Raw genomic sequence first — 23,229 nt, 5'->3', positions numbered from 1 at the left:
TATGCACCAAGGGACACTATGAGCATGGTCAGGGTGGCCAAGAAATGTTTATACAGTCTCACAGATTAATCAAATGTAACTCAATATGTGTGCTTATTTTGCTTTTTCTTGTTTTCTGTCACATATGTACACATTGTTATGTTACATATATTGTTACGATGGTGGATGCTCATATTACATAGCCAGGATTCAAATAATGAGGTCAACGTATGTAAAAAAGCCAAGTTTCAGACATCTTTTTTCTACTCTTGGGTCTGTATGATGTCATAGAGAGTGTATATGAATATTATGGTCATCTTGGGCACAGAGCTCTGGCTTCAAACCAACTGTTTGTAAGGGGTAGCTAAGCCCCCAGTATATGGTAAGCTGTGAATCACGTAAAGCTACTCTAGTTAATATTATGGAGATGTAAATGAACATAATAGATCCCGTTTAACTGACAGTTAAAAGGGTTGTACTATCCTTATTAAAAATGACCTGTGTGATAATCCTTGTAAACCGTATTGAGACAGTATGTGATTTTACATTCAAATAAACTCAGATTTGTTGATTTAAAGCTTCTGTAATAACATATCTTCAGATGAGTGAACTAATTATTGAATCTTTGATTGGTGATCTTTGATATTTGTAGAGACCAAAACAATAATGATAACACTGATTATTGGCCTTGCTTTTGTTTTTGTATGGAAACTTGATTTAAAATGAGCTCTAATGTTGCCCTGCACACCATCTTTGATAACATCCCAGTGCTGTGTTTAAGGCTTGTGCTGCCACCAAGTGTCAAAATAAATAATGAATTCAGCGTACTATATTATATAAAATATGTTTACACGTGCGGTGAAAATAGTCTCTACGTATATTCCATTTTTCTGAGCAGAAAAAATGTCAAACCTTTGAGCTAAACTTCAGTGAGTTTTGTTCAGATTTTACATTCACCTCTGGAGTCTGCAGACATGAAGCCAAATGACCTGCATCATGCTGCCGCTGCCACATGACTGAGGTGGTGAAACACAACCTGTGTAATGATGGGTGGAAGTTTGTCAGTGTGAGTCTTAAATTATCTCCAACACAGGACTGCTTGTCTATGTTCACAATGTGCCGTCTCCTGTATGAGCCTCTTTCCTTTTCCTTTTCTTTCTTTAACGTCTTTCTAATGTGCAAATTCAGGATGACATCAGTCATTTTGAGCGTATGACCCATCAGATCTTCAGACACACTCTTCAGGCTTTGGTTGTAGATCATTAAATTGCTAGACGGTCTGATTTTGTACGCTGCCATATCTGTGCACCTTCAGGGGGTAAAAAGGAGCAAAGACGGGTCTTTCTCTGTCTGTGGTGCAAGCATTCACAGGGATAAAACACAAGAAGCGATCTGATCCGCTCAGCCTCTCTTTGTTCTCCTCCATTAAGATTTCTCTCTCCTCCACATTTTCACACTCCCTCCCTGGATTTATTTCTCACACATCATACCAGTTACCTCCTCCTCCTCTTTGCATTGGTCACCTCAGTGAATCTCATCTCTCTAATCCAGGATCAATGTAGTGCCCTGTCACATCTGTGAGTGCTATGGATGTATTATAATAAGTCCTCAGGAAGCTGCTGTGGCACAGCATACGTCTTGCAAAAACTGTTCTTGCTGCTCAGCAGCAAATCCGCCACCAGTTGGCTGCTCTCATCTCCAAATCTGTCTAAGACAGCAGAAAACGTCACTGTGCGACTTGGAGATTTGCTATTTTCAACATTGTGCCAATTTATGGAAATTAGTAAGTAAATACAAGTAAATAAGATGTACCAGATTATCTGAAGAGGGTTTATCTAAACTGCTGGGCTTTGTAGCAAAAAATAACTTTGTATTGTTAAAGTAATATTTTTATGTTGTGTCTGTTGCTTTGAAAGCATTTAGATCCTCTTAAATATTCTGCTCAATTATTTTTGTTAGCTAGCTCTCTGGAGGTACTGCTTGATCCATGTGCACTCTTCTCTGGGGTTATATTTCCAGAGTGAGATGTAACATCAGTTGAATATGACAGAGCCCAGAGAGAGCTACGACTGAAAATGATGGACACTGTCACCACAGAGCAATCTGCAGCTCAGTCGAGGCCTGCGTTCTGCCCGCTCCTCGGCAGACCTCCATTCAGCAGCTGTTCCATGTTTGGCACTCATTTTTCCTCTCTATCCCAAGGGCCTCTGTCTTAAACATAGCAATAGATGAAGTCGCCTGACAGAGATGGGATGCGGCAGGTGTCCATCATAACTGTCCCCTCCTCACCTTGCTGCTGGGGGCACATGGAGGGACGGCTGGCTCACTGTTGTCACTAATCTCTGATGGCACATGTTGTTGGTGTCAGATTCCCCCTGCGGATCTCAGCTCTCGTTTTGCCAAATGTTGGGTGGAACAATGCTGAAGTCTTGATTTTTGGTCCCAGTAGATCTCAGTCTGCTACTGTATGCAAAACAGTGTGGGAGCTTAGTATGAAAGCAACGGCATGGTACTTAACAGACACATCCAGCATTATGTAATCAGCTTCAATATTGATTGCATATGTTGCTAAGCTACTGAACTGCATGCCATCACAGTGTGTGGTGTTGAACATATATTGTGCAAATCCTGTATGTTTATTGAAATGTGTTTTGTTTGCCTGAATAAAATGACAGAATAGAATATAAATAAAACAGAATGCAATGATTTGCAAATCTCATAGACCCATATTTCATTCACAATAGAACACAGAAATAATATTTCTAATAAAAAAAATACTGAATTTTTAATCTGAGAAAATGCACCATTTTAAGAAAAATATCTCATTTTGAATTTGATGACAGCAACATGTCTAAAAAAGGATTGGGAAGGACCATTTCTACTACTGTGTAGCATCGATTCTTCTTTAAATAAGAGTCTGGAAACTGAGGAGGACAGTCGCTGAATTTTTGGGAGGAGAATGTTGCAACGCTTGCCTCAAGGCACTTTATATTGTAAGGTAAAGACCCTCCCATAATACAGAGAAAACCCCAACAATCAGACAAATCACTATGAGCAAGCACTTGGCAACAGTGGGAAGGCAAAACTCCCTTTTAACCAGAATAAACCTCCAGCAGAACCAGGCTCAAGGAGGGGCGGCCATCTACTGCAACGGGTTGGAGATGAGGGGAGGGAAACAGGATGATGCTGTGGAGAAGAGCCAGAGAATAATAATAACTAATGATTAAATAGGTTACCGAGTGGCATGTAAGCACATAGTAATCGGGGGAAAACTCGATGCATCATGGGAAGCCCCCAGCAGCCTAGCCCTATTGCAGTGTAACTAAGGGAGGAATCAGGGTCACCTGATCCAACCCTAACTATATGCTTTAGCAAAGAGTAAAGTTTGAAGCCTAATCTCAAAAGTAGAAAGCATGTCTGTTTCCTGAATCCAAACTGGAAGCTGGTTTCACAGAAGAGGGGCCTGAAAGCTGCATACCATTCTACTTTTAAATACCCTAGGATGGCAGCATATGTTTCTCTAAAACCTTTCAGCTTGCATTGTGCCTTTCCAGATGTACAGGCTGCCAATACCAAACAAGCACCCCCACATTTCTACCTCTATAAAATGCAAGTGTGATGTAAACGTTTGAACTGAGCGTTGATGAAAACTGGTGAACAAAAGACAAATATTTTCTGGTGAACTTTAGACCACAGTTTGCTCTCCTCAGACCCCTCATGGCTTTATCCACACCACACGAGAGCTATAGTCAAGCGGTAATATCATCCTGGTAAGCTAAATACAGGTACCAAGGATAGAGACACAGAAGGAGTATGACTTATTGAGGCTTCTCTCCCACAGATTCTTCTGGGATTTACAGTCTGATTTGTTCCTGAGATTTTGAGATGTGCTGTGGGAAATCCTTTATTAGTTTTGGGTTTGACATTCAAATGAAAGCTGACATTACACTGGATGCCTTAACTTCCCTGCTGCCATTTCCTTTGCATTCTGTCTTTGCCGCTTATTCTTGTCTCAGACTGCAGGAGGGTGACGTATGGCAACACTTGGGAAAGATTTCTGTCTGTCTGTGATATTAAATATGCACATCTCCCCTCACTCAGCAAAGCTACTTTTCTCTCTCTCGTTCTCACATCGTGAAGAACACAAGCACGAATACACACCTCGGGCCCCTAATCACTGCAAGCAACAATTTGTTGTGAACGCTTCACCTAGATCTGCTTTCTGCTGTTGCTGAAAAGAGAGAGAGAGAAAAAAAGATTTGTGCTCTACGGGTATTTTTAATAAATCTCTCGGGGTTTTGTCAAAAAAAAGAAAGACAGAATGAGTGTTGTCACGCCTCAGCACACATACCGAGTCTGAGTGATAGATAGAGCAGAGGCAGGCAGTGGTAAATTGACTTTGTCTGTCTGTCAGACTGAGAGGCAGCGTCGTGGGGATATATCTCTGTAAATTTCAGCTAGTTTCAGATTAGGTTCATGGAACAGATTTGTGGGTAATTAGCTTATTCTGCAACCAACAAGAGAAAGAACACTGACACTTTATATCATCAGAAGAGAATATTTTTTCCCTAATTCCCAACAATTTCCCCTTTTCTTCTGAATATAAATGCATACAAATGCAGAGACAATCTTCTTCTCACTCCTTCTGCAGAAGGAAAAAGCGTCTGTGTTGTTTTAGGGATATTTAACAAGCTTGAGGAAGAATGCACATTTTGCAGTTGCACACAAAAAATAAATTCTTTTCATTCAAATATGCTCAAATTTTATTGTTTAGGTAAGGAGAGTGTTTTATCAGGGGAGACATGGTGGTGGGTTTGAATGTACTGGTCTCCTGAGGGCTTTATGGAGTTCGCATGTTCTGCCTGTGTAGATTGTCTCCAGGTACTTCAGCATCCTCCAACAGGTAGGTGTGGATGTGAAGAGTGTGTGGTTGTCTTACTTACTAAATACAATGGCAACTAGTTCAGGTTGTATCCCTCCTCTCACCTTGGAACAGCTTGGAAAGGCTTCTGTGACCCTTTGGCAATCTAAAATCTTTGTGACCTAAAGTAACTGATCTAAATCTGAATTTTCATTTTTCTGGTTTCTAGGCCTTTGTGAGTGTGGATGGATGGATGGATGGATGGATGGATGGATGGACTTTTGAGAGGACTCAAACGTTAATCACCCTTCAAGGCTTTTTAGAGGTAATCCTTGCTGACCTCAACATATGATATACTGATGTGTAGAACCATCAGCTGATCAATCCTGGGTCTATACTACACAATGTCAACCAAATGATGGGCATACTCAAATAATGTTAAGGTGAAAATTAGTATCATGGATCACAGTGATGATGGGTTTTTAAAATTTCTTTATTTTTTATCTTCCACAGTGTGTTGTAGACAAAATCAAACATAAATATAATAATCTTAGAATTTATTTTGAGTCATCCACAGTGATTTCCTCACTTCTATGCAGGTTGACCAATATTAACACAGAGTGCACAGATTTCGCAGCACTCTGTTCTTCCCTCTGCCGACAAGTTTTATACACATTTCCTTTTCCAGCAGGACTTAACACCTGCTGACAGGTGCCACACAGACTGCCAAAGCTACTACCAAATGTTTGCTAACCATGTTATTACTGTGGTTGACCGACCGGCCAAATGACTAGACCTGAATCCCACGAGGAATCTGGGGAGTATTGTCAAAAGGAAGACAGCAACCAACCGACACAAAAAGAAAGTGAAGGCTGCTATCAAAGCACCCTGGGGTCTATTAACACCTCAGCAGTGCCATGGATTGCCTCCATGCCACACTCCACTGATGCAGTGATTCATGTTAAAGAGTAAAGAAACTAACATACTTTTCAGGAGTTGGACATTTGTTTTATGATCCTCTGCACAACATTTATTGCCATATCTATAAAAACTTTACACTTTAAGTATGTTTTTAGTATTTATAATCATTAATAATCAGTATTTAGAATTTTACCCCTTTAGATGAGTAATATTTTATTATGTATTTCACTATTTTCTCACCTACACTAATGCTAAGATTGACCTGATACTGAAAATTTAAAGACACGTCAGGCAGAAATTCTCCACAGTCTCCATTTATCCCACATTTTCAGTCTAAACAGGTAGAGGAACATTGTGTGTTTCATCACTTGCCACACTGGTGGGTTTAGTACTTTTCATAAAAATACACAAAAGTACTGATATTTATAGAGGTTTGTCTTTGTACTTCAGAAGTCATCACCTCATTTTTGTGATTCTGCGCTGCAGACAGCAAATCTTCTGCAAGATTGACATTTTGATCAAATGCACGGAAAGCATGAGTCATCAAAACATTGCGGGTTACCAGAATTGGCTTGAGATATTTTAGGGAGCTGAATATGAATAGACGATTGTTATTCTAACAGGAGACTGCGGACCAGTTCTTTTTTTTCTTTCCCCTTAGATTTGACAGAATTTGAAATAAAGCAGAACTGAATAGCACATACGCTAATGAGCTATGGAGTATAAATACAGTTTGTCTGCCTATCCCTTGGTAGTTCACCAGCACATATTCTCAGAATTAGCCAAGAACTTGCCCTGCAACTGTCAGTTTAATGCTAAAATCTCCCCTCTCCACATTTTAAAAGGTTCAACCCTCTTCTTGTCTATCATGCCTGTCTGTTCCTTTCATGTTTCCCATTTCATACCAGCCTAAATTTACACACTACGGGAAGAAGTGATATGTCTCCTTCACGGGACCACATTCCATTTATTTTCTCACAGGAATGCACACTGAGGAATTGCTTATGCTCCTGTCTATATATAAAGCAGAATGCAAGGCTGACCTCTGAAAGCGCCAGCTGTTCAGATACTCAGTCCTCAGTGATATAATGTTTGGCTAAAACTGAGATGAGCCCAGATTTAACTAATAATTCAAGTAATATCAGTCTTAAATGATAGTGTACCAAAATTTATATCCAAAGTATTGGCAAACAGAGCACTAAAACAAAGAAACAAGAAAAATAATCCTTATTTGTGTTTCAAAAAATCGGGTTATGGGTTAGGGTTTCGTAGATCTTAGACATTTTTTTAATCTGTAATCTATCTATCTATCTTTCTTCATGTCACGTTCCGCGTGGCAGACCGTGGGGATGTGGAGGAAAATAGGACCCAAAATGCAGGACTCTTTGATGAAGGCAGTGCGTTTATTTACAGTGATGTAACAATCCAAACAACAATAAATCCCCAGTGCGAGCCCGACTCCCGTTCCGTGTCTTCTCCCTACTCCCGTGCTCCGTGCTCTGTCTCCGTTCCTTGTGTACAGTCCGTCTGCTGCTTCCTTGTTTCCACAAATCCTCCTGGGGAAACACATACAAAGGTAGCCGTGAGTACCTTTCCATAACGGCAGACTGGCACTTACTTCGCACATTTACTGAGAACTGACGGAAAGTCACTGAACGATCCAGCGTCGAGGAGCTCTCAGCCACACTGCTTTGTAGCTCCCCCGACGATGCTTGATCAGCTGCAGGTGTGTGATCATTTCCTTAGGTGTGGCCAGCCACCTGGCAGGGCACACCCACCAGGCCTGAAGATGCCTGTAAACAGGTGCTCCCAGATACACCTGCATCCACACACACACCCACACATACCTGCCAATACACAAGCATGGAACACAGGAACACCAGCAGTGCAGAAGACACACACATCAAATAATAATAATAATAATAATAATAATAATAATAATAATAATAATAATAATAATAATAATAATAGTCCACACTGCTCACGGACCCCGAGTCCCCAGAACCGGGTCCCTGACACTTCATCCCTATCATCTTAATGACATCAATAATGACAGTGATTTCAGCCCAAAATTTAAAATTTGGATTAAGTGCTTAAGACCCTTAAGACCTGATATCACTGAATTTCAGTTCAGCTCTTGTGTAATTTGGCATACCTCCACATTTGTCCAGTTTCCCTTCCTTAAGAATGGTTTAAAGACAGCCACCCTTCCACTGAGACCATTTCTGATGAGGTTCTGGTTGAACAGATGGATCAGCTGAAGGGTCAGATGCATCTCTCAGGTCCTGTGTCAGGTCTTTGCTGGATTTTCCTCCCCAATTCTTAAGGACATGACTTTCAGATACTGTTCATCTTATGTGAATGTTTTTTTAAGCTTGCCACTTCTTTTAACCTTCAATTTTTCCAGTTTCCTGAAACTTGTAAGGACACACTTCAAACCACTATATGCCAAGATTTTGGCTAATAGCTCCTTTTTAACACCTTCTTAGTGCTAAAAACTACTTCACTATTTACATAGTGAAAAAACAGACATTTTCTGTGTTTTAACTGTTATTGTTACTTAATACACTCGACTAAATACTCTATTAGATTAGCACTCGGCTCATGGTCACATAGTATTGTCTTAATATGTGCTGGAAGTTCCGGTTTCACTATATGAACATGACCTACTTTGAAACGCACAGTTTATATACTGTGACCTGTATTTTTCCCGGGATGAAGCTGATGCAACTCCACCCCGCCCATATTTCATAATCAACCATCTCCATTGGTCAGAGACTGCGAGTATGTCTGTTGTGATTGGTCCTCTTTGATGTCCGCTACTGATCTGAGCTCACATGTGGACTGAGAAAAAGGAAGCCACGTTGACACAAAAAACTGGTGTTTTTTGTTTTTTTTCTGACACCGGGAAAGGGCGGTCACGTCGACACTTTATATCCATCAACTCACAAACATCAGTTGGAGCGACTGGATAAGGTATCTGAGCATGTTTAATATGTATCCGCCATGTTTCTCAACCATTTATGGGTGTAAATCTAGCTAAAAAAAAGTTAGCCGGGAAGGGAGCTCAACGGCTAGCTAATGGCTTTATCATTTCAATAAGGATAACGCTTCATAGATTAACGCCCCCTAATAGTTGCTAATTGGTTGTGTAAGTCTGTATTTAACACTGAAAACATGTGAAATCGTGGTTTACCTGGATTTGTACAGTGCAGACACAAACTCAGTGCCTTTAGCTCCGTGCACATTCAAGTAAAGGCTGAGAGTATTTGTATGATATAGGGCATTTAGATGGGTTTTATTTAGATGTAAATCAGTAACTGCACTCATATCCTGCTGGAGTCAGCCATGGGTGCTGGAAGAGTGTCAGATGAGTGTCTGGCCATCATTTGTTGTCTCTGGGCCAGCTCCAGGACGTTTTCTCTCTACTAGTCAGGCGTAAAATGTGAAAAGTCTGGTGGACTGAGATGACTTTTTTCCCCCCTTCCACTGTAGGACAGAAGTGCCACATCATGAGTGTTGGATTCATTGGAGCGGGCCAGCTGGCTCATGCACTGGTGAAGGGCTTCACTGCTGCAGGTGATATGAGTCTTTTAGCTCTTTTTCTCCACTTTGTCCATCTTTCTTGTGACTCTGGGCCTCAGTAAGGTCTTATTTTACAGCTGTTATTTATTCCTCTGCTTCCTCCTTTCACCAGGTGTGATCGCCACACACAGGATTACAGCGAGCTCCCCAGACACAGACCTGCCCACGGTATCGGGGCTGAGGGTGAGAAGTTTCCACATAGTTATTGTGATATCACCTGTCCTTCCCCACCTCTGCACGTCTTAACATCTGCAGTTTTCATGACAAGTACCCCTGTCGTTTTTCCTCTTTTCCTGTAGAAAATGGGAGTGAACCTGACAACAAGTAACAAAGAGGCCGTCAACAAGAGTGATGTGCTCTTTTTGGCTGTAAAGCCCCACATTATCCCCTTCGTTCTGGATGAGATTGGGCCAGACATCGAGGACCGTCATCTCATAGTGTCTTGTGCTGCAGGTGTTACCATAAGCTCCATAGAGAAGGTGAGCATTGCTCTCTTAGTTCAGTTCTTCAATTAAAGGGGCTGTACCGGCACTAATAAATAAATATAAAATAAAATATGAATAATGTTGCAAATCGGTCAAAGTATTTACAGCATGTTCTCTATGTGGATGATTGCATGTTTGTAATTTTCCTGGGAGTAAATTTAATAGAGAGACCATGATTTGAGTTAAGTTTGATAAAGTAGGTCTTTGTTGTACTTTGTAAGGAGGAAAAGGAGGAAATGTACACACTTAAATGCTCCAAATGTGTTTTACATCTCCTGACTTGTTTCTTGCATATCACTAAGTTAAATTAAGCTGCTCTGGTGTGATTTCAAACACGTCTCCTTTACTGACATCGCCTACATTTCCTATTAATTTTACAGAAGCTGCTTCAGTACCGCTCAGCTCCAAAAGTCATGAGGTGTATGACAAACACTCCAGTGGTGGTGAAAGAGGGAGCTACAGTGTATGCCACTGGGACACATGCAGAGGTAAAGAGGGATGAATCGCCTCATGTTTACTGTCAGAAAAATAAGATGTATGATCAGGTAGTGGGATTTCAGTTTTATTTTAACCCCATTAACATACATTTTGTCACTGTGGCATTTTTATCAAGGTGGAGGATGGGAAATTACTGGAGCAGCTGATGGCCAGCGTAGGCTTCTGCACGGAAGTGGAGGAGGACCTCATTGATGCTGTCACCGGTCTGAGTGGCAGCGGACCTGCCTACGTAAGTCACTTCGGGGGTGGTTTTGTTTCCCGGAAGGATGACTGTAAAGTCTGATGGATCCAGGTTTTGGCTATTACAGTGAGGCCTGGCACAGATGAAATAATCTGAGTAATCCTTCATCCTAAAATAGACTACATTGGAGCCTGGTGCAGAATTCATTCATTAAAGAGGACCTGTTATGCTCATTTTCTATTCTAGCCCATTATGACTCTGCTAGAATAGGTTTTTGTGCGTAAAAATGTTTCAATGCCTCCAAAGAAGTTGTAGTCTTTCCCAAATAGAAAATCACCAGCAATCTGATAAACGTAACCCTTTTTTTTAAAAAGTTATTCTTGTTTTATTTGTTCAAGGTTAAATACATTATCTCCAGACAGCCAGTAGATTTCAGGTAACAGTGACATCTTGACTATATGTGGACATGTGATGCATATGTGGGGTGTGAGCCCCCCTAAGGACAAGCTTGAGCCAGGTAAAGGGGTTCAGTTAATTATTAATCAGTTATTCCCTTTAAACTGTGCTTTTATCTAAATCCTCAGTTCACCCACTGTCTGAAAGGAGCCGTTTTAGATCCCTCTTAGTTAAACAAAATCTGGTATTCTCATTTCCAGATCTCTATTTCTTTCTTATTGGACTCGTCCAAGTAGTAATAGGTATGCATGATGGAAATACAAAGTTTGTTTATCAGGCCCTCTGTACAGCTTCTGGGCTGAACTTTTGTAATCGGTATATAATCAGTATTTGATCAGTATCTTCAACCAGACAGCGTCGGCCGCTGTCCCAGACTGAAGACACAGGTGTACGACCATGTCAGTTTTTATCGCAATTTCAGTTATTTATCAGTACAGATGCTTAGAGATTTACACATTATACAGAGGGAGATGTTGCAACACTTTGAAAAGATGAGACTTCCTGGAACAAAAAACAACTTTGAAAAGAGAAAAAATGTATTTGGTTCCAGGTCTGACTTCCTCCCCTTTTATACCACCAATGATGTCGAGATTTTGTACTATACTACAGCGAGTACTCGCACCCTCAGCACTGGTATTTATGATACAGAGCAACATCACTGTAAACATAACACTTTTTTTAAAAGTGTGTTATTGTTTTATTTGCTCGAGCTCCACTCCAGCTCCTCTGCAACCCTGAACTGGATAAGGAGAAGAAAATTGATAGATGGGTAATAGATCCCCTTTACAATTTTGCAGCATCCTTCGTCTTACAGTGTGTCTTAAGAGGAATTTATTTATTTTTTTATCAAACCACCCTCTCTATTTTGCACTCAGAGCTACTGGGATTTATGTGGATTGATGCAGGAATGATCTGATACGCTGTATTTTTCGAAGACTGGTTGCTATTACTTCTGTTTATCTTCAGCTGTCAGGCTTCACAGCCTGGTCTGAAACTAATCATTAGCCTTTGATAAATTATTTAGTCTATAAGATGTCAAAAATAATGATGTGAAGCGTTCGATTCATGACAAGATGTTGAGAAAAGTAAGCACTTCTTCATAGATGTGAGGAGAAAATGTCTCTTTTTCTGATTAGGTTGATTCAAGAACACATTGTTTTGGCTTCGTACCTGCTAGTCACGACTGCGCTGACTGTTTAGAAACCCTTGCGTGTTCACTGTTTTTCAGTGACTGGTAATATTGTGCACATGGTCTCAAGCTTGAGGTCTAGATAAAGGAAAAAACATTGGCAGGTGTGTATGTATATATCCTGTCCATATAAAGGACCTTTCGTGTTTGTGCTTTTGTGGTATTTTTGGGCAGTTTTGTCATATCCTGTCCTTGGTAATTACCTGTAGTGCCACGAGTGGGTTTCCAAATTTCAGTCCTCTCTGCTTTCGAAAATGTCACATCAAATTTCGTGTGTAGCAGGCCGATGTAAGCACTGGTGGAGGAAATCAAGAGTAAATGTGTCTTTGACTGATGTCTGCATAGAATCTGAGCTTTAGCAGAGATCTTGTAAGAAAGCGGACTTGAAAAATCCTGACTTGAAATCTTTGCAGATTTTTTTTTTCTTCTTGGACGATGGTGTTGGTGTTAGAAGTAAAACGTTCACGGGGAAAGAGGTGTTTAAAAACTTTTGTACATGTTTTGTATTAGATTTGAGTGTTGATTCTTTACAAGCAGTTTAATTCCAGTGATAAACAGAACATAAAAGCTTTAAAGTTACTTCCAAAATGAGTCACTAGGGGCGTTTAAAAAGGCATGCCTTTGGCACGACTTGCTTATAGTGGGACTCTGGCTTTGGGGAGGTATTTCTAAATACATTTGAAGGGCTCTGAGGAATATTTTCTTTTTTCTGAGCTAGCTGTTTAACAGCATATTGCAAAAACTAGTTCTGGGAGACCATTTAGTCTTCTGCCTCATACTGTACATATTTAGTGGAATGTAAAGAATAAAGGAGAAGCATAAGAAAACTGATCAGTAGCTTAAATTGATCTCTACCCTCGCTTGTAGTTTGTTGTCTGTCATTGTTTCCTTCACCATTCAAAAAGTCAAGGCAGATGGTTGTGTCTCCCTGTTATTCATTCTGCTGTTAAAAGGGAGTTCTTCCTCTCTACTGTCGCCAAGTACAGCTCACAGTCGATCTTCTTACCTTATATTATAATGCACTTTGAGATCACTGTTATGAACGGATGCTGCAGGAATAAAACTGAATTGAACTGTGAGAAAAAAATAACATTGTGCAGTGCAACTACTGCCTCATGTCTCCTATTGTTGTGGTGCTGCTGGCCAGTTTAGAACTAGTTGGATACATTTCTGCCTCCCAAAAAGATTTTCCCATGGCACTGGCACCAAATTAATACGAGAGGCTACGACAAGGAATGGACAGATGATTTGCAGATGAAGCTCGCAGATTGTGTCCACCATGATTTTATTCCTTCCTCAACTTTTTCTGCGTACCGTTATGTAACATTGTATTTCTCAAATCTGTTTGAAATGTGGGCTGGCTCTCAAAATAAGCCAAGGGAGAAATGGCTCTGGTCTGAAACGGGCCAGGTGATGGTGAATTCTTGTGATGGGTTTGGATGCTTTAAAGACATGTTGATGACTTTCTTGTTGCTTAAAATAATAGAAAATGTTGTGTTTATACAGGCGTTCACAGCCCTGGATGCTCTCGCAGACGGAGGAGTGAAGATGGGACTGCCGAGGAGGCTCGCTGTCAGACTTGGAGCTCAGGCCCTGTTGGTCAGTAGTGCTAAATCTGTGTGTCACATTCAGGTCTCTTCTGTTGCATTTATTCTAAATATTAAGTTTCCTTGGTCTGCTACGCTGCATGTTTGGAGGGAACAAAATTATTAAGCTTGAGTTGCTGTTTTCAGTGCATCCAGCAATTTTACCGTCTGATAACTGCTGACTTTTGTTCAACGAAAAAATAATGAAACCCAAGAAAAATAAACACCTGCGGGGCACTCGGGCTTGCCAAAAGAGGAGGAAAAGAAGAAGAAAAGGATATATTTTGATCCTGCAGCTCTTTTTCTGCAGGGTCTGCACAAATTTTAAATTGCTCTTTTTAACATTAAACTTAAATGTAGTTTGATTCTCTTTATACGGCGCTGTTGGGATGTGATTAGGCTTTGGCAGTTTATCAGAGACATTACTGAAAATTACTCATTTCAGTTTTTGTTATCATGGCAGTTGCTTCAGGCTTTGTGTGTGTGTGTGCTTACAAGTTAGATGTTATTATGAATTCTTTTCTACACATTACCTGAATGGGCTGCACAGATACATCTAGGGACTCATTTGGCCTTTTTAAAAAATAAATAAAATAAAAATGTATCTTTTTCAGCCCTTCAGTTGAACAATAGCATCCAAAGTTGATTTACTTGAGGATAACTCCTTAGTCTTTTATTGAATGGCCTAACCCATCCGATCTCATGGTTTTGTTTTGGGGTTTTTTGGTGGGGGGGGGGGTCTTTTCACCGCTGACTCGCTGGCGGGGGGCTATTGTGTCGATATCATGTAGCTGCTTCTTCGCCCCATGTTTGGATGGGCTCCATCTCCTTTGTTTTATATTGCAGCTGGCAATGAGCTCCATTTGAGCTCCTAACCAGAGCCTGGTTCTTGTGCTGTTACCCTGAGCTTTGTAAGGCTGCACAGCAGAACAAGGACTGCTGTTGACGTATGCAGCCCAAGACGATTGTATTCCAAGTTATGTATTTTTGGGGGGTGGGTTGGGTTTTTTTTTGTTTGTTTGTTTTTCTAGCCGTTGTTGTACAGAAAGTAGGGGCAGAGCTGGGAGGAATGACATGCAGGGAAGAATCAAACCCCGAGCCCCTGCAGCATTTCAGCGTACGGTTCGCTCACTCAACCACGTGAGTTAAAACAACACAGAGTTTGTGTTGAGCTGGAGAATTAGAGACAGTTCTTGGATTGATGGGTAATGATATTGCTCTTTTTTTTTCTTGTTTTTTTTAAATGGTGTTAATTTGTTTCTTACTCAGTAAATTAAGAGAAATGGTAACCAACCAATCATCCAAGGTGTCATTCAAATATTGACTGTACACCAGTATGGTGCTGGAAAAATATTTGGCTGGGGCCATCAAATGTGATTCTGCATTGCATTGCATACGTGCTCCATTTACAACAGAAGTGACACAGGATAAAACAGATCAGCAGAATTTGGAAACAATAAGTGAGAGAAGATGCTGAGAAGCAGGAGGTTCAAGCTGCACTACCCCTTGTGGAATACAGAGCAGTTTTATTATTTGAGCTATGCCTCAGACCATGCTCTATAGAAATGGATGCAAACACCTGCACTGTTTCTGTAATACCTCCTTTTTACATATTTCTCATGTCCCCGTTTCACTTTCAGGGAGCAGCAAAGATGCTGCTTGAGTCGGAGCAACACCCCGGCCAGCTGAAGGACAATGTGTGCTCACCAGGGGGCGCCACCATCCACGCCCTGCACTTTCTGGAGAGTGGTGGCTTCCGCAGCCTCCTTATCAACGCAGTGGAGGCTTCTTGCATTAGGACACGGTGAGAAAATCAGAAAGTCGTTAAAAAAATGTAAAAATTGCAAGTGTATATTTCTCATTTGACCCATTTTCCCATTCACTCCACCTGACTCAGTTTTGTGACATTTTAAATTGTGTGTCTGTCTTTATCCTTTAGTTATAGTTATCATGGCACACACAGACAACCGTTAATTTTTACTGTACTCCTGACATTAGTATTTCTCTTGTCCTCGCAGGGAGCTGCAGTACCTGGCAGACCAGGAGCGCATCTCTCCAGCAGCCATTAAGAAAACCACGTTGGACAAAGTGCTGCAGCAGCCTGGAGTCACAGTCGGTGGAGTGGCTAATGGGAATGGCAAATCAGGGCTGAGTTTATTCAATAATCACGGCTCTGGGCTCAAGAAGAAGAACTGAGTACACAGAGTGGCAGACACACACACAAAGACACACAAACACGTTACAAGTTTAAGTGTGCCGGCACGTGCACATGTGGACCTTCATGCTGTACATCTATTCAGCCATAGAATTTCAAAGACAGACTCAGGACTGCTCCGAAATCGAATCCAAATGAAAATTATTTATTGATACTTGATTGACGTGCGGACAGCGGACCTCGTAATGACATCACCACATTACACACAAGCACAGATGTGCTTGTGCACGCTGCTCACAGTTATCGCCTTATGTTGTGATGTGGGATTGCTGTATGCATACACTCACTGAAGAGCAAAAGTGCATTAACAATCTGTCTGTTTGTGCTTTAGCTCTACGGTCTCTAGGGCTGTTAAACGGTAATGACCCAGTGGGCCATCATGAGGTCCTGGTGCACGCCAGGCAGCAGATGGTTGCAACATCAAGCTGTTAATGTACGTCTTAAATGTGTGTCTTTAAAAAAGAAATGAAACAATGTAAATCATCATGTACCAAATAATTATCATTTCTCTTTGTCTAACAGTGTTACAAAGACTGAATGCAGATGGAACAAAAATGTCAACTTTTTTCTTTGTTGTCTGTCACATATAAACACTATGGTTGAGCAGGTTAAGGACATTCAAAGATAATTTCAAACTGTTATACCTCTGACTTCAGCATTGCTGTGCTTTATAAAACCTAAAGGCACTAATTAATGTTTTGTTTTTTTTTAAATTTTTTATGGAGAACAATGTGATGTTCCTATATGGAAGGGCAACAAGAAAGCTTAAATCATCTACACAGTGCTTCACAGATCATATGGATTATAATGGAAAGGTATTAGGCCTGCGATCAGCCGGTCCTGTTTACTTCTATATTGCTCTCTGAATTTTTACCCCCATAATGTTACATATAATGTCTATTTTACCTGGTGCATCAGCCACTGAATTGGTATGCAAGTCAAAAAGTTGATATTAAAGAAACTGAATCTGTTTTCTTTGTTCATCCTCTTTTTTTCCTTCCCTGTTTCCCGAACGCCATTATGCATGTTTCATTTTTATAGTTTACGCTTATGTCCATTAGTTGGTAATTAATGTGCACCCTGGCCTCCAGATGGCGTCCTCTGATCAATGTGACCCATTTAAGCGCGCCTGTAAAGATCAAATTACCGTCTTCACGCTGCTGCCTGTTAATAGAGGCTTAAAAATCAACCTTAATATAGCATCAAATATAACTAAACCACCTCCCTTATTGGAAAAGAGCATTAGCTGTAGTGCTACAATTACATGTTTTGTATACTCTCCATTCTAAACTCTCCCCGTGTCGCGTATCGTGTCCTCTCGTAGGTCACCGCCTTCTGAATTCTTTCCCAATCAGATCTCTGTGTGCTAAATTTAGACCTCGCGTGTGCTTTAAATAATGAGAGGTAGACCGGTGTTTCCTTGCTGGCCTCGAGGTGCATTGTGATTGGTTGTTTGAAGAGGAAACGCACTCCAATTTTAGACACCTTCTGTTAGCAAGACTTATGACCAAGGGGTGGGGACGTGGTTTTTCTCAGAGACATGAGGAGGGTGGAGCAGGTGATGGGAGGCTACTAAAAGTACCACTTAAAGCTACGGAGGACCAAAACTGCCAAAATGGAAAAATAAATAAAATAATAAATTCTCAGTGAGAAATAGTTTTAGGATTAAATGTACCAGATATACACGAGGCCATAAACTTCGACATCAGTTTACTCAAAAATGTTGAATAAATTGTTATTTTCTAAATATTTTTTAATGAATCTCAACATGCTAAAAGACTATTACTGATTTATGAATGTGTAAATGTTTAGTGTTTATTGATGTGGAGCCTGTTAGATTGATCAGTTCAGTGGTTCCCAGCGAAGCGTCTAACCAGAAAGCGGTTAGCTCTAAGAGGTCATGAGATATTCTGTAATAGTTTATCACCCAAAAATCTGCATTACTTGTCAGATTTCCCTGTATTCAGAGAGTGTCGCAAGCCCTAAACTGAATTCACTTTTCGTGCGCGTTATTAGTGTATTACTCATTTTTTCTGCCTGTGTGTGTATTTTGTGAAGTTCTAATTTACACTGCTGTTAGTAACCGGGTTGGTCATTAGTTAAATGAATTGACCTGTGTTCAGAAATTGGATCACTCTTAGACGATCCTCCCAAATAACCTCAAACTCCCATTTGTGCTTTTTCTGGTGATCGAGGCCAGAGAATCCCCCCTATACAACCAAAAATGAAGCCCAGTTAATACTCATAGAACTGGAGTTACGTCCAGTAACTATTTTTCAAGCAGAATTTCTTTACAAAATGTTTGTTTTTGATGGATGATGCTCCCATACAGACAATTTTAACCAATGAACAAATTCTACACTCATCAGTTATTTTATCAGGTTATTCAGCTGTTCACCTTCGTGTTAACACAAATATCCAATCAGCCAATCACATGGCAGCATCTCAATGTATTTAGGTATGTAGACATGGTCAAGATGAACTGGTGAAATTCACATCGGGGCCATGTGGGTATTAGATGCCTCGGTTTTGTGTTGTGTTTTGTCCTGCAGGAGCTAACTGGAGGGTAAAAAGCCTCATGAGTTCTACACTGGCCCAGTGAGCTCTGTTTTAAAAGCTTACTCCTTCCTGCAGACTCTTACCACCGGCTGCTTTTTAGTTTCTTTCTTCTGTTTTTTGCAGACACTGCTACTCATCCATAAATTCTTTGCATCACTGTCTTGTCCATAAATGCAAGTTCTTATAAGTCTAATAAGTTTTTGTAAATGAATTCCCATGTTTTTAAGTCTTGTCTCCCATTCCTTGTCACAGTCTGTGAGGTGCACTGTGACATGAGTCACGCATGCATAAATATAACAGTGAGTGACCAAAATAAATTAACTCTTTGGCTTACAGAGATTTTCCACAAAGAAAAAAAATGAACAGGACATTATTTTCTTTGCCATCCAAATGTAAGTAATGGTTTCAGGCTGGAAACCCCTAGAAAAATGTTCTTGCATGTGCTAATTTGCCCTGCTTAGTAAATCTGGCCCTAAATATCGAGTTTTGAATTAGCTGATAGAAAAGGGCAGACGTTCAGGTGCATTTGGGGAAATTAAGACACAGTAGCTACTGCAGACTTCAGGTCTGTAAAGTACTTTTCTGATTTTTGGGCCCATCACTGCGCTCCAGGCTGCTACATTTTGGATTAACAAATGGCACTTTGTGTTGGAATGAGATAGGCCTGTGGGTGTATTCAGCCAATACACAGGTGCATAATGGCGAAGCAAAATGATGGAAGAAGGGTGATGGTTTGTGAAGAGCCATGTCCTCATTATAATTGAACAATTTATTGCTGTTGTAGGATTAGTTTATTTTCCTTAAACTAATACACACACCAGTGTCCCTTGATTAAATTGCGTCCCTCATGCTCTCAGCGGACTCTGGCTGTTTATTTGTGCGTGCAATGGTTTTTCTCTGCCGCTGAAGTGTCTTGGTAATCCCTCTTTTATTCCGTAAGGTTATTCTCCGCTTGCTCCCGCCGCTGTCCGTTAAGATTAGCCATTCCTGGAGAGACTTCCATTTGCTTCTCATTATTAGACTTCTGTTACCTTTCGTTGGTCGGGCGGCTTTCAGCGGCTCTCTTCCACCCAAGGTGAAGAGGATGTGCTCTGTGTCAATCATCTTGACACTGGCTGAGGGTCTAAGATGGCAGTTCAGTGGTAGTTAATCCTGAGTGGAAAGTTTGTGCATAGTGTGTGTGTGTATGCGTGTGTGCGCTCTCGCTCAGCATGGGATTTCTGTCCACAGGTAGGCCAGATGCTACCTGTCATCCCCATTCAATCAGTGTAATCACTGACCTTTGCAGTAACACGGTTGTTTGCATATTGTGTCAAGGCCAGGAGGAGTGCCAGAAACCAAGAGGAGTGGATAGATGGAACAAACATTCATCTAATCCTCTCCAAAATGATAAACTCACACAGACAAGCGAGTAAATAGGTGTTTGTTTTTCAAGTTCCTCTGTTTTTGCTTTCTGTGCACTCAAGTGTGGTGTCAGCAATCTGTGTGTGCAAGTGTGTGTGTTTGTGTGTGATCTGAGAGCTGATACAGTATCAGCTTTGTGCAGCTGTATGGTGAAACGGCCCCAGAAAGAGGAAACACTGACGGTTATCACACAGTCAGTGAATCTGCAATATGGGCTTCCCTCTATTGCCAACTTGCAAAGTACAGAGCGAAAGGATTCCTGGAAACGCTGACCTTTATTTACCTGATACTTATCAAGGAATCAGACAGGTGCACAGGTGTGTACATGATGTACCAAAAGCATTTATCAACCAGCTTTTTAGCACGCTCTCTACGGTTTTAGCAGTATTATATAGAAGTACACTTATTTGTTTTTCATGTGTGTTGTTCTCATTAATAGCTTTTATATAGAACAAGAAGAGTAAAAACAAAAATGAAAATAATCAAAATTACTTCCAATTTTAGTCTCACCCTGTGGCTTGCAGGTTTTATTTTTTCATCTTTCCTCTCTTCAGAAGCTGAAAAAAAGCCCACTCCAATCCATTTTCTTCTGCTTATAAAATTCAGGGTTGTGGGAGGTTCTGGAGCGTACCCCAGTGATCACGGGGCAGGAGGCAGGGTACACACTGGACAGTTCGTCAGTCTGCTGCAGGGCTGGCACAGAGAGACAGACAACCATGCGCACTCATATTCACACCTACAGTCAATTAACCTAACATGCATGTTTTTTGAACTGTTGGAGGAAGACAGCCACACAGGCTCATGGAGAAGATGCAAACACAAAGGGTCCAATATATTCTTTATTTAATGGGAGCAGATATATGTTTTCCTGCCCTACCTGCAGTAGATCTAAGCACCGCAATTTGAGAAGCACTGTTCTGACCCATCACAGTTTCAGCGTGTGTTAGAATGATCTTTTTTTGTGCTCCCACTGTCAAGACTCTCATTCTCAATAATACATTTCAAAATCACATATTGTGAAAGCATAGGGTTAGCAGTTAGAGGTAGAGTGCTTCTTACAACTACTTAGTCATGGTTAAACGCATGAGTTAGTATAATCAGTTACTTTCCACCACTAGCTTTGTGGTTCAGGCGTTCCGTTTTTGTGTGGCCCCAAAACCAGTGGAGGAGCAAGTAGGTAAAGCTTTTAATTAAATTAAAAAATAATGAATTTTCATTATGCAGACTGGCTTATTTCACACAAAATATACATATAATAATGCTGGATTTGGATTAGCATAATTTTAATATTGTGACTAAAAGTGGGGTTGCTTCGACATATAAAGAGCATTAACACTGTGTTTTTCCTTGATATCCTATACAAGGGCTCACATTTTCATCAGCAGTCTTGGCATGGGTAGCTCTTAAATCAAATTCTACACTGACCTCATGTATATATTAGTCATTTTCATAACACCCCCCCCCAAATTATTATGTTCACTTTCATCAGCCTGGTAAAGATTTACTCCTCAAAGGCCCGTGCACGGCCAAGTGGAAATAATCGGTCAATGAATATGTAATACCAGCTATCCCCTATAAACTGAGTGGCATTATCTGGAAATAGGCTGCTAATATTGGCAGAGTGCTTCCTTGTCTTGCATGTGAGGTCGTTAATTCCTCAGAAATGCTAATGGATATTGATATACTAATGTACATCAGTCCTTAATTTTGTTTGTACTGTAAGCGAGGATTGGTAGCTCATGGCTGTTTTATGCGTTACAAAACAGGGAAGGAAGTGTTGCATGACTCTGACTACTGGCCAGACAGGTGCTCTTCTGCGGAGCAGAAAAGAAACAAAATCTCATGTGATCGAGAGGCTAATATTTTAAACAGTGCAATTTATTATGACTTGGCTGATGGAAAAGGTAAGCCAGCGTGTCCAAGATTGTACTAAAGTAAGCATCAATGAAATCTTGAATTGTCAAAAACTAAATCCTCATTGAGTATAAGTTACACTCAATAAGAAATAATGTTTATATTACAAAAGTTCTGTTTTTCCAGTTTCATGGCTTTGCATGTCGTGGCCTTTTAAAGGTGACATGGCAGCAAACCATTAAAAAAAGCAACAAAAAAATGCAAATCACTACAGTTAGAACTGGATATTAAACACATTAAAAGAATACTTTGCTCTTCTAGCCCAATATGTGTAGCACTGCAGTCAGTTTCTCTAGAAATTGACAAGCTAAGTCATTCATAATAATGCTGTGTCACATTGTCACATCCTTTTTTTTCTTTTAAGAAGAAGAAGAAGAAAGAAAGAAGAACAAGTAAATGATTGTGATATGTCCCCATGAGAGTTAGATAAGGACTCATCACAACCTGTCTGAACTACTGCCTTAGAGCAAGCATTGCTTACAAGACCATCAAGTTAGGGACAAAGAGACTCATTAAGAGGCATCATCATCACCATCATTTTGTCAAATACTATCGTCATGTGCAATATTAATTTACTAATACAAGGCATAAATTTGAGAATTTTATATTGCGTGGTTCTCTGATACACACTCACTGGTTATTTGGTCAGGTCATTTGGTCATTTAGGCATGCAGACGAATGTCAAAACAAACTCCTAAAGTTCAAACTAAGCGTCAGAATAGGGCAGACAGGTGGTTTAGAAAGGCAGTGAGTTCACTGTACTCAAATGACCTCTGCGGTCACCAGATCTCAATCCAATAAAGTGCCTCTGGGATGTGGTGGAATGGGAGATTCACATCATGGATGTGAATGCAGCTAACAAATCTGCAGCAGCTGTGTGATGCTACCATGCTATCATGGACCAAAATCCCAGAGCAATGTTTCCAGCATCTTGCTGAATTTGTGACATGAGGAATTAAGGCGAAGGTGTTACAAGCTGGTACAAGCAGGGTGTAACTTATTAAATGGCTGGTGAATGTGCAGGCTATATAAGCATGTTAATTACCCCCTTTCTTCTTTAGCACCTTACAGAATAGTGAACTAATTTGAGTGTATTTGGTACATTTCGTTACTCATTCATGCATTTTCAAACTGGGGAGAAGAATAGAGAACCTCTTCTAAAAAGTGGCTGTATTTTGTAATTTTCTATTTTGTATTTCTCTCTTGCCCAGGGATGTCAAAACCACATACAACACACTTTGATCTTATGTGGACCGGACCAGTGAAACTCCCCTTTCTCTCAGTATACAGAAGTTTAACTACAAATTTAATCAATTAGATATCTCAATATAAGAAAATGAAGCAGAATTTAAACGGTACGTCTGAATTCTTACATGATGAAAAAATGCTGCTGTAG

The 23,229-nt window shown here is 40.5% G+C and overlaps 1 protein-coding gene across 1 annotated transcript; it reads left to right on the top strand.

Annotated features, from left to right (window-relative positions):
• The first annotated feature begins 8,594 nt into the window (after positions 1 to 8,594).
• Positions 8,595 to 16,920, top strand: LOC134628713 (pyrroline-5-carboxylate reductase 1, mitochondrial-like). The gene is made up of 9 exons (XM_063475462.1): positions 8,595 to 8,737; positions 9,257 to 9,340; positions 9,459 to 9,529; positions 9,646 to 9,825; positions 10,212 to 10,319; positions 10,445 to 10,558; positions 13,662 to 13,754; positions 15,382 to 15,545; positions 15,760 to 16,920. Exons 2-9 carry the CDS (start codon positions 9,274 to 9,276, stop codon positions 15,935 to 15,937), a joined length of 975 nt encoding a protein of 324 aa, XP_063331532.1. The 5' UTR covers positions 8,595 to 8,737; positions 9,257 to 9,273; the 3' UTR covers positions 15,938 to 16,920.
• Positions 16,921 to 23,229: the final 6,309 nt, after the last annotated feature.

This window comes from Pelmatolapia mariae, linkage group LG6 (assembly GCF_036321145.2).
Source record: "Pelmatolapia mariae isolate MD_Pm_ZW linkage group LG6, Pm_UMD_F_2, whole genome shotgun sequence".
Taxonomy (NCBI): Eukaryota; Metazoa; Chordata; class Actinopteri; order Cichliformes; family Cichlidae; genus Pelmatolapia; species Pelmatolapia mariae.
The sequence above is the reverse complement of the archived record's forward strand: the minus strand, read 5'-3'. Positions and strand labels throughout refer to the sequence as shown.

Coding starts and splice junctions, on each gene's coding strand:
- LOC134628713 (XM_063475462.1), top strand. CDS start 9,274: ATGAGTGTTGGATTCATTGGAGCGGGCCAGCTGGCTCATGCACTGGTG. Junction 10,320..10,444: donor CCACTGGGACACATGCAGAG/GTAAAGAGGGAT, acceptor ATTTTTATCAAG/GTGGAGGATGGGAAATTACT. Junction 10,559..13,661: donor GTGGCAGCGGACCTGCCTAC/GTAAGTCACTTC, acceptor GTGTTTATACAG/GCGTTCACAGCCCTGGATGC.